The sequence below is a fragment of the Marmota flaviventris genome, chromosome 11 (assembly GCF_047511675.1).
Source record: "Marmota flaviventris isolate mMarFla1 chromosome 11, mMarFla1.hap1, whole genome shotgun sequence".
Classification (NCBI taxonomy): domain Eukaryota; kingdom Metazoa; phylum Chordata; class Mammalia; order Rodentia; family Sciuridae; genus Marmota; species Marmota flaviventris.
In genome coordinates, this window is record NC_092508.1 from 60,475,235 (window position 1) to 60,487,818 (window position 12,584).

The 12,584-nt window shown below is 37.3% G+C and overlaps 1 protein-coding gene across 7 annotated transcripts in view; it reads right to left on the reverse strand.

Annotated features, from left to right (window-relative positions):
• Positions 1 to 5,475: 5,475 nt before the first annotated feature.
• Dcaf17 (DDB1 and CUL4 associated factor 17) overlaps positions 5,476 to 12,584 on the reverse strand; it is a 75,038-nt gene continuing 67,929 nt past the window's right edge. For 6 of the 7 annotated variants that reach the window (XM_071619086.1, XM_071619082.1, XM_071619083.1 and 3 more), the window contains one exon: positions 5,478 to 6,012. In XM_071619086.1, the coding sequence (XP_071475187.1) occupies positions 5,929 to 6,012 (84 nt within the window). In that variant the 3' untranslated portion in view covers positions 5,478 to 5,928. Of the gene's footprint in view, positions 6,013 to 12,584 lie in introns of all 7 variants that reach the window. The other variant, XM_071619087.1, reaches the window with a different exon arrangement.

Below are 12,584 nucleotides of genomic sequence, written 5' to 3' on the forward strand. Positions count from 1 at the left end.
GAAACCTAACAATACCTAATCCTTTACATTTTAACTCAGACCTTGCAGCTTAGAAACTTTACAACACCCGGTCTTTTACCCTTTAACTTTTATGCTTTAACTTCAATTTCTTTTACCCTTACAGAAAGAACAACAACAACAAAAGGACAGAACCTCAATATAGAAAGATGTATGATTCTTAGACTAATGATACAGAAGCATCTAAAGTAATTTTTGAACTTTTCAGTAACATGAACCAATAAATTCCTTTTATCAGTTGAGATGGCTTGAATGGTATTTCTATCCATTTTAACATTCAGATTCCTTGCTAATATTTGTGTTTTCATATTTCTTGTTTCAAATTCATAGTGCCGTTCATGTAGAAGCTCAATAAATATTTATTAAATAAGTCATAGCTAGATCAATTGAACAATTTGTCTTGCACACATACTCAATTGAAGGGTCTGTCTTTATATATTTGTGCTAAAACATACTAATACAGAAAGTCCAAATATCATCTTAGTTAAGAGAAATTGTTCTGATATATGTAGTAAAAGGGAATTGGAAGTATTATTTCCAAATCAATCATACCACATAAATTTGGCCAACATATTATGTTTAATTCCTTTCATGGTCTTTTACTTTGCTGTAGGTTTTTTTTTCCAATAGAACTCCATGCTTTTGGGTACACACACCAAGAGGTGACAGAGAGTGGAAATTGTGATCACTTGTCCAATTGAGCATGTTGGAAACCAAAGGAAGGCTGAATATTTTTATACCTAGCCCACTAAGTCCAAACTGCCAAAGGACAAAATTATAACAATTTAGTTTAAAGATTTTAATTGGCTTTATTTTTTATTCTAGAATCAAGTAACACTTCATTCCTATAAAATGGAGTTAAGTGTTCTGATGCGTTGAGCAGAAGAGATTGATTTTATATACAGAGAAGGACTTAAAAAAAAACAGGGGAAAAAAAAAGAACAAAACATAGATTGGTTATTTCGGAGCTTCTTTCCTTGGAAGGTGGGGACAGGGAGACAACATCAGAAAAATAACTGGTAACATCAGGTTATGTTACCGTATTTTTTATTCTCAAGGATTAAAAGAGAGGAATTCATTATCATGTCAATTGAAGATGGCCTGTTTGGAAAATTTAGCTTCTGGTTTCTGGGAAGGTCAAATCACAGCTTTGTTTTGGTTTTGTGATATGAAAGTTTAATGAGTTTTGATGGTTAATCTAGTTGTTGGGGCCTTGTGCAGAAGCCTAATCTAAAACAATGGCTCCCTATAATTTTTAGTTAAGAGTTGCTAGATTATTAAAGAACCAAGCCATTTCCCATACAGAAGATGAAAGGATAAAAGAAATTGAAATTAAAATGTAAAGGACCAGGTTTTGTAAAGTTTCTAAGCTGCACTCAGAACCTGAAATTCCTGTGGCAGTTAAGATAATTCCCGGAACTGCCCATTAGATGTGTGTCGAAATCCCCCCGCCCTTGACCACCTAGTTGCTTAATGACCCGGATCCGTGCAGCTCAGCATGTACGCACCCCGCGGCCTAAACCAATCAATTTGAATGTATACCCCGCCTTAGGACTGACCTATCACCCTTGCCCGACCTGTTCCCGCCAATGAATGTACTAATCATGTTTGAGAATTGTTGTTTAATTTTCCCGCGATGTATGATGATTTGTTAAAGGGGACTATGACGTGTGTAAAGTCCCTGCCCTCTCTAAAAAATGTATATAAACCCTGCACAAGTTGTTCTCGGGGCTCTTGGCCGCTCTCCCTTCTTGAGTGAGCACGGAGCCCCAGCGCGCTGGATCTTCAATAAACCCCCTTTTGCTGTTGCATGAGTCGGTCTCTTGGTGGTCTCTTCCTCCGTCGTTCGCCGGTCCCTTACAAAGAAATTAGTTCAATAACAGAAATATATTGAGAGTCAACCCCATGCCAGGCATTCTTTTAGCCCATTGGGACACATAAGAAAACAAAATAAAGATGAGTTGCTTTCATGAAACTTACATCCCAGGGAATGTGGATTGAGGGAATGCAGGCTTCACCTAGAGTGAAACCATATGTTCTATTAATCTCCAGAGCCCAGAATGGAACCCAGAGTGACTCATGAGGCTGAAACAGGAGGACAGTAAGTTGGAGTTACCATCCTTGGCAATTTAGGGAGAACTGTCTCAAAATAAAAAATAAAAGGCTGGGGATGTAGCTCAGTGTAGAGCACCCCTAGGTTCAATCCATAGTGCCAGCGTTGGAGTAACAAGGCAGTCACAAGCAGCCACTATTATGTTCAAAGATACTATGTTAGAATCCAGCTCCCATTTGGTAGGTCATGAGATGGCACCCTCCAAGACATGAGATGGTACCCTTTGAAGTGGACTAAAAGGCTAGAAAATGAAAAATCTGGTCCATACCCTTAGAAAATACTCATCCTTTGGATTTAGACTTTCTGACAGTTTGTGATATGGGAAGAAGCATGTGAATCCAGATGTTACAATCAACAGGATCTGTATTGTGATTCTAGCTGGATGACTTTTTAAATTTTTTTAAAAATTTTTTATTACTGCTTTTCATAATCTTACTTTTTAAATTGCACAATGTTCATTTATTATAAGAAAAAATTAGGAAGACAAAGATAAACAAATCCTTTAAACCTATAATCCAGGGCTGGGGTTGTGGCTCAGTGGTAGAGCACTTGCCTAGCCTGGGTGAGGCACTGGGTTTGATCCTCAGCACCAAATAAAAATAAATACATAAAATAAAGGTGTTGTGTCCATCCATAACTAAAAATAAATAAATTTTTAAAACCCCATAATAAAAAAAACCCGTATAATCCCATCCTCCCTAGATAATCCCTAATTTGAAAATATGAAACTCCTTAAATAACAGTATGATGCCTGAAGTGGAAAATTCCACACCATGAAACTTTGTTTTTTCTAAAAATTAATAAAAATAATATATGAAATTACCTTAAGGTTATGTATATAAACGGTATATGAAACATGTGGATTGCAGGTTTAGACTTTGTTCCCAGTGTGAAAATATGTCATTGTGAATATGTAAGTAAGTATTCTGCAATCTGAAATTCAAAACACTCTGGCTCCAAGCATTCGAGTTAAGGAATATTTAGTTCGTATCATTTTGGCATGTCTCAATTTGGTATTCAGAAATATTTAAGTCAATATATGAATCAATACTTCAAAAATAATACTTTACCTTCCTAACTTGGACCTGAAGTTGGCTGACACCTGCCTTTTGAGGAGGGAAAGAGCCAACTTTCCTTCCTACTTGTAAGGGGAGGGAGAAGGGGAAAGTTCTCACATGACAAGTGGAATTTCTCACCCGAGTGCTTTCCTGGGTTCCTTGGGAGATTTCCTGCTGAGTTTCTTTAGCTGTAATTCCCATGGTACAGCCAGGAAGTCTGTCTCACAGGTGCTGTTACCTCTCTGCTCTGAGTTATTCATTCAGGCCCTTCTTTTTGAAGCTTCATCTGCTTCCTCTTCCCTGAAGCAAGGGCCAAAACACGTGCTCCACATCTGACAAACTCTGGGAGGACAGAATGCTCCTGATGCAGCCAGCAGCTCTGCATCATCTGGAACCAAGCAGGTCACTCTTCATCTCTCCCGCCCTGTGGGTTTTCATCAGCAGCAGAAAGACTCAGTCCTTTTGATCCCAAACTCAAGGGAACACAAATAAAGCCATGAAACCCCTCTAACTAGTGAAGTGAAGAGACAGTCATGCTCTTCCCCTTCCCCCGTGGGGAGGGAAAACAAATTTACTGCCTAGCTCTGCCCCCAAAAACCTTCTCATAAAATAATCTGCTTCTACTTTCATAATATTTTTCTGTCTTCCTTTCAGTTTCAGAGCTACATAATATGTTCTACATCATTTACTGTGAAATTTCCACTTGGTATTCTGACATCACATCTGTTATTTTACAGTGCCATCTTAGTATTCTACATCTGCTGCAACAAATTAGCACAGAACAGTTTAAGCAACACAAATTTATTATCTTACACAGCACTGTGGGATAGAAATCTGATTGGTCTCACTGGGCTAAAATCAAGGGGTCACAGGGTTGCTGCATTCCGTTTTTGTTATTTTCGATACTAGGGATTGAACCCAGGGGTGTGCAATACCACTTAGCTACAAGCCTTGTCCTTTTTATTTTTTATTTTGAGGCAAGGTCTCACTAAACTACTGAAGCTGGCCTCAAATTTGCAATTCTCCTGCCTCAAACTCCCTAGTCACTGGGATTACAGGTATGTGCCACCATGCCCAGCTGCATCCCCCACCACCCCTTTCACACACCCCCGCCCCCATCTTTTTTTTTTTTTTTTTTTTGTTCTAAGGAAGAATCCACTTCTCTGCCTTTTCTAGCTTTTACAGGCCATGGATATTCCTTGGCTCAACATACCACCTATACAAATGGCATCATCTAAGGTTATACAGGGCATGATATGAACAACTATATGTGGTAGCCTGGACCAGTTTTATAATATGGGGATTACATTTTACTGTTTCTGACTTGGTCTTCTGTTATTTGTGGCCATAACTTTTGGATATTTTGTTCTGGGCAACCATTCATGGCCATCAGCTAAGTCTGTCCCCTTAACTTGGTAGGAAGATTAATTCCAAGAATCAGCAACTATAGGAAATAGTGCCTACCAGATTATTTTGACTACTCAGACCAAGTCTAGATTCAGTAATGTTCCAAGATGTAACAAACTTAGCTTCTAGAAATGTTAGAGTCTGTAAACAAGTCAAAATAACACCTGGCATTTTGCCAGGGGAATGTTAAAGTTTGTAAACAAGTCTGGATGGTGCCTGGCAAAATGCCAGAGGGAGTGGTTTGAGAAGTAACAAAAGCGAGCCATTAAGTGTGGAGATTCCTTATTGGTTGACTGATGTATCTAGTTTATGCTAATTAGATAAGCTGTGTGGAATGTATAAATACTGCTCCTGTCCTGCAATAAACGGCTTCCACTCCTGCTGTATCAACCTGCGCAAGTTATTCGTCACCCCCCCTGATTATTCTGCTGCAGCTGGACTGCGGCATAGAAAATCCTTCTAACCATTTCCATCTCTTAGATAATAAATATACATTTAAGGTATATCAGGATGATTACTTAAGTCAAAAATGCTAAAATAAGGGCCTAGTCACCTTCTGGCTCTTCGGATACCAGGAAGGATTTATTTAATACCCAACAGAAAAACTATAATATATTCTGCTGGTCACATTCATGTCTGTTATCAGGTCCCTAAAGACATAAAAGTAACAGGGGCATGAACTTGCTTTACTTTGTAGATATTCTGCATTAGTTGCTGAAACATTCTAAATTAGAAAACTTAGAAGACATGAAAATCCTTTCCCCTAATTTACTTCCAAAAGACTTTATTACTGTAATTTTAAAGTAAGAAATGGATTATATATATATATATATATATATATATATATATATATATATATATATAAAATATTAATATATATTAAGTAGATGATTATTGATTATAATTTAAGGTTTAGATATATTTAATTTATGAATGCTTAAGAGGCTGTAATAATTTTCTACCATAAATTACTTTTCAGTGCAAAGATAATAGTAGAATCCATTGCCAATTTTAGTTTTGTACCTGCAATTCCATTCCATCTATTCCACTATAAAATGTCAGGCATGCATGCCTATTTAAATTATTTTAAAGCAAAGGACTGGCAAATTTATTGACTAGATTAAAAGTACAATAGTAATTAATCTTCGTAAAAATTGGTTCTTGTTAGGGAGAGAAAAATAAGATATTCTCTCATATATAAAGAATAGCATTTGGGACATTTGCAGTTCATGAAGCAACAAACTTGCTTTAGACGTCATTATTTGTTCAATTTTGCTTAATGTTCCATGTGTACTTGAAAAGTTTTCCCACTCCATGGGCTGGGGATGTGGCTCAAGCGGTAGCGTGCTCCACCGGCATGCGTGCGGCCCGGGTTCGATCCTCAGCACCACATACCAACAAAGATGTTGTGTCCGCCTAGAATTGAAAAATAAATATTAAAAAAATTCTCTCTCTCTCTCTCTTTAAAAAAAAAATAAATAAATAAAAGTTTTCCCACTCCAAAATCTCAGTGAAATTTTGAAATTGTTAACACTGCATCTATATTTCAGAAGGGAATGTAGAATATTTTTGAGAATTGCATGAAGCAAATATTTCATATATTTTTCAGTATTTATAAACAATATAAAATGATAAATTTGTACAACCTCTACAGGGCAATTTGATCTAGTAATTCTGTTTCTAGGAATTTATAATACAGATATACACACATAGGTGTGAAATGATATTGCAACATTGCGTATAGTAGCAAATAATTGGATTTAATGTGTAGGTCTATCATTGGGGAGCTGGTTAAATAAATTCCATACAACAGAATATTTATATAACCCTACAGAAAAATGAAGAAATTCTGTAATGATTTGGAGCAATAAGCAAAATATTTTATTAGGGATTTCCAAATATGATGTTACAGATGACTAGGTGCACTGAGGCATCCATCTGCTAAGGAACAATTAGACCTTGGATAGGACCCATTTCTTTGAGGCATTGTGGGACTCTGATAAAATAGGGAGTTCTCCAAAGGTGCTTTACCTCCAAACAAACAAAAAAAATCCAAAACCAGAATCATTCTGAGTAAAATGCAGATAGTAGTACTGCTATCAGGATACTAAGGCTTTGGCCAACACAAAATTTGGAAGGATGAACTGAGCCAAGATACTGAAGTAGTCCTTGAATGGTGGCATATTTTACCTATAAACAGAAGATGAAATAAATCTCCTCTGGAGGAGAATGTTCTGAGATTTATTTCAATCAATGAGTTTACAACCAAAGACCATGAAGTTCGTGAGAAGGCAAGGCAAGCCACTATTAGTGAGAATCTGCATAAACAACAGACAAAATGCAGAGAATATATGAATAAAATGATTATGAAGTAAAGGAACACAAAAATCAGTGTCAGATAGATTGAAAATCTAGCCTAAGGAAGGAAAAACTATAATGCTCTTAGAAAAGGATGTAGAAGAATATTTTCATGGTCTCAAATGACAAAGAATTTTAAATGCAAAATAACAACCATAGAATGAAAGAACTGATAAACTCAACTACACTAAAATTAAGAAGTTATTTCTGTTCCTAAAAATACTCCATTATTATTAGGTATTACACAGTAAAGAAAGTAAAAGATGGGAAAAGATATTTGTATTACTTATAATCAAGAATGCCTAATAAGCATAAATATTCAAAAGTGATAGGACAAACAAGCAAATAGAATAACAGGTAAGATACTTTAACAGTCAATTTACAAAAAGGGATATCCAAATGACCAATAAGCAAAAAGAAGATCTACCTTTAGTAACAGATAAGAGCTAATTAAAACAAACCTGGGACATACCCCTATTAAATTGGAAAAAAATGAAGTGTTTAGTGAATGGAACAACAGAAATTCTCAAACCCTGCTGTTGGGATTACAAATTAGTATTATCATTTTGAAAAATAGTGTGGCATCCAAGAAAGGTAAACATATACTTAGCTTCATAAACCCTAAAGAAAAAAGCACATATGTGCCTCTAGATGATGTAAAGGAACATTTAGGAAGTATTGTTAATAATTGGCCCAAGTGCAAACAACCAGAATGTCCATCAGGTATAGAATGGATAAGTAAATTTTGATACAGTTGGAAACTTTACCATAATAAAAACTAAAATATAATGAATAGGAATAAATTGAAGATAAAATGAATTGTACATACATAATGTTGAGTAAAAAATGATGAAAACAATATAAATAATAAAATTATATAATATTTTTTAAAAGGCAAAAGTAAGCCACACTTGGTGGCATTCACCTGTAATTCCAGAATCTGGAGGCTGAGGCAGTAGAATTGCAAGTTCAAGATCAGTGAAGCCAGATTTAAAATTAGGTAGTCAGTGTAGTTAGGTAAATCGGGTCTAATACCGAGTGAAATCTAAAATGGAGGCCATGCTGAGAATGATTCCAGGAAATGCAGGACAACTCATGGAATGTTAATGAAGTCCCAAGAAAAGCCCTAGGCCCAAAGTCCATCCCAAAGGAATGTTAATGAACAGCCCCAGCAGATTTGAAGATAGCCCATCCCAAAGAAGTGTTAATGAAGTCCTTCCTGCTCAGACTACTTCTTTGGCCCACCTGTGTCCCACCCCTCTGGCCTTCCCACCTACATTTCATCACTGAAAGACCTATAAAAAGGGAAGACAACCGCATTTCCACGGATTCCACCTCTTGGGTCCCCTTCTTCCTCTGGGAGAAGTCTTTTCTGCTGTCCTTTAATAAACTTCTAATTTCTACTCTGACCTTGCCTCGCGTGCTTTTCTGGTGTTATTCTTCAACATTGGGGAAGCAAGGACTCGTCACCGGTCAACAGCGGTAACACCAGCCTTGGCAACTGAGCAAGACCCTGTCTCAAAGTAAAAAAAAAAAAAAAAAAAAAAGGCTGGAGGACTCATGGAAGATGGCAGAGTAGGAAGTTACTTTCTAAGTGCTCTGTGGCATGAGACCAAAGAGTAGATAAATAGCTTCTCAATGAGGTGGGTAAAACAGGGACTTAACCCTGGGCTCAGAACAGCTTAGGGACTCAGATGTTTGGACACAATAAATAAAAGAAGAAAGCCTACTGCTGGCACCAGTGACTGTTGGAGCTGATCCACTGTGGGAAAAGCAAGGAGAGGGACTAAGAGGACCTGCATTGTGGCACCATGATGTGTCTTGGTACAGAGAAACCAGAGATCAAGGACGTTGCTAAACTGATCCAGAGGGTGTGCTACACTATATTTTCCTGCAGGAAAGATGCTAAGCATCTCCCAGTTGTCTGCAGAGAGCCAAGGCAGGACCCATTTTGCCATCTTGCTACTGTGGTCTGCAGCTGTGGGAGCAAGTCCAGGAGCCCAGAGCAGGGAAATCTAAACTAGGTCCATAAAACAGACTTGGCAGATGCCTGCCCCATGACTCAGAGTGTGCCTAGGAGACCAGGAGGAAATGAAGCACAGAGAGAATTTTACCCAGGGGAATACAGGTCCAGCCATAGAGACCCATGAGATCCTGTGTCCCTTTTCCCCACTTTGTGTCTGGACTCACAGGACCAGCTAGGGTGGGCTAGGAATTTGATTGGGTGGGCAAGAGGGACTATATGCTTGGAAACTGAGCCTGGAAATCTGGGAAAGGCAGGATCCATGGTTGGCAGAGGGGGCTAAGGGTTGGCTCCTCTGCTGTACCAGTGGAACCCAGGCAAGACTCCTGAGGTATAGCCTCCCAGCACGGTACCTTTGGGGCCTTGGAGGTGTGCTTATTTATTTAAAATCTTCGTACTAACTGCCATTCAAGGAAGCACCTGGGACCTACTTAGATCTAAATCCTGCCTTTAGGAGCTCTGCCTATGGGATCTCCTCCCACAGAATGTTGAGAGCCACAGCCGAGTCAGAATGATGCCTGGCATACTGCCAGAGGGAATGGTTGAAAGGTGAACCATTGAGATGATGATTTGAGTTAAGCTGTATATAATTGCTGTGATGCTGGATTGATTGAGTTGTATATGGACCCTGCTCTGGAATAGGGCGGCTCCAGGAATCTGCCTCAGGCGCCTGCTACTTTGGAGTTTCCTGCAGTTCTCGCGGGGGTTCGAGGAGATTGGAGCCCGGTGGAAGGAGTGTGTTCCCCAGGAGTGTGTGTGCAGTGCGTTGGGGAATAAAGAGTTGCTGTTTGAACCTACAAGGCTTTGTGGCGGCTCGGTTATTTGTGCCCAGCCAGACTGCGGCAACAGAACTCTACAGCGATTCCACCATGAGAGTGAGGCAGACAACACTCTCCAACCTGCTTCACATCATATTGCTGAGAAGGGAAGTGTGAATTTTTGAACTCCAGCTGGCAACTTGATGAGCAATTTGACATCCTGTGGCCCCTGCTCTTTTGTGCACAGTACACACTTCAAGAAAAAACAAAAAGAGGGGGATAGTAGAGGATAGGAAAGGCAGCAGATACAACAGACACTAGTATGGCAGTATGTAAAAACGTGGATGTGTAACCGATGTGATTCTGCAATCTGTATACGGGGTAAAAATGGGAGTTCATAACCCACTTGAATCAAATGTATGAAATATGATATGTCAAGAGGCTTGTAATGTTTTGAACAACTAATAAAAAAAGAGACATTTGGGAAAAGACAATGAACATATATTCTCATTGACAATTTTAGACCAAGGCAATGCAAACAATTCTTTTGTTTTTTATTAAGAACATTTTTAAAGGGGCTGGGTTGTGGCTCAGTCGTAGAGCACTTGCCTGGCATGTGTGAGGCACTGGGTTCAATCCTCAGCACCATAAAAAAATAAACAAAATAAAGGTATTGTGTCCATCTACAACTAAAAAAAAAAAAAAAAGAAGATTTTTAAAAAATTATTTTATCTTTTCCTTCTCTCTCCGTCCCTCCCTCCTTCCCTCCCTCCCTCCCTCTCTTGATTTTGTGCTGAATGGTTAGTGGACAATTACACATATACATAACTGTCTCTCTTTGCTCATTTCTTGTAGTTTTTGAAGGTAGTTATTTTTCATGACTGTTTTTTAAGAAATAGTGTTTGGGGTTAGTATATTTTGTTTTTGTTTGTAAAAAAACTTTTCTGTTTCTTTGATTTTCTTTCTCTCTTTTCTTTTGCTAATAGCAAAAATTCTATTGTTTTCTCTTTCATTTTTCCTTTATTTTTTTTACTCCTATTTTCTCTCCTCCTACCTCATAATCATCACATCCTACATCTCTTCTGCATTCTCCATGTTCACCTTTTGAAACTGCAAACACTTTGACAAATTTACTGTTTTTACTGTTGGCAATTGTGTATCATACCATTTCTGTATATTGTACCAATTAACATTGTAGATGTCATAGTAGGAATTAAATATTTAGTTTAATGCTGTATATTGTTTGCATTGATTGTTGTTATTATTTGTCTCCCATGAAACTGTGAGGTACTAGAAACCTTCAGGGACACCATAAGGTCATAGGGTAGAACTCTGCTACCTTCAGATAGAGGTAGAAACTTACCAATCAAAAGACATATATTGATAAATGGGTAGACACACAAACAATATGAAGAAATAAGAGAACAAACCATCCCATATAAGCCAAAATATCCCAATAACAGAAGCCATTGACACTACAGTAGAGGAAATGTCAAGAAGGAATTTAGAATGTTCATAGTTAAACTGATCTGTGAGGTAAAAGACAATGTAAAGAGTGAAATCAAAGAGAAAATATAGGAAGTGAAAGATCACTTCAAAAGAGAGATATTCTGAAAAAGAATCAAATAGAAATCCTCAAAATGAAGGAATCAATAAACCAAAAAATATTCAATGTAAAGCATCACCAACAGACTAGACCACTTGGAAGATATAATTTCGGGCAGTGAAGACAAAACATAATTTTGAAAATAAAGTTGGCCAAGGAGAAAAGATGTTAAAAGATCATCAACACAATTTCCAAGAAATATGGGATAACATGAAAATGCCAAATTTAAAATTAATAAAGGTAGATTTAAAATTCATAAAGGCTCTAAAATACAAAATAAATGAATGCACAACCATTTCAATGAAATAATATCAGAAAATCCAAAATCTTAAGAATAGAATGCAAAACCAAATACAAGAGGTATACAGGACTCCAAATATACAAAATTACAACAGATCTACACTAAGGCACATTATTATAAAAATGCCTAACACATTGAATATAGAATTTTAAAAGCTGCTAGAGAAAAACAACAGTTAGAGGTAAACCAATCTGGATTTCTCAACCCACATCCTAAAAGCTAGGAGGTCTTGGAATAATATATACCAAGCTTTAAAACAAAATGGATCCCAACCAAGAATACTATGCCCAGCAAAACTAAGCTTCAGAAATGAAGATGAATGATAAACCTTCCACAATAAACAAAAGTTAAAAGAATTCACAATTAGAAAGCCTGAACTACAAAACATACTCAATAAAATATATTTTAAAAGAATTTTTTAGTTGTAGTTGACATAATTCCTTTATTTTATTTATTTATTTATATGTGGTGCTGAGGATTGAACCCAGGGCCTTGCACATGCTAGGCGAGCATTCTACCACTTAGCCACAGTCCCATCCCCTCGATAAAATATTTTATGAAGAATAAAAGAAAAATAAAAGTGAAAACCAGCAAAGGGAGGATCTATACTAATAGTCAATAATAGTCAAAGGAGAAACTAATTCAAATTAAACCCCATAAAAATCAAAATATCAAGGAATAAAAATCCTATCTCAATAATAACACTGAATGTAAATGGCCTAATGCATTAATCAAAAGACATAGTCTGGGGCTGGGGTTGCGGCTCAGTAATAGAGTGCTTGCCTAGCATGTGTGAGGCACTAGGTTCCATCCTCAGCACCATGTAAAAATAAATACATAAAATAAAAGGTATTGTGTCTATATACAACTAAAAAAATTTTTTTAAAAGACATAGACTGAGCTCGGGATGTGGCTCAAGCGGTAGCACGCTCGCCTGGCATG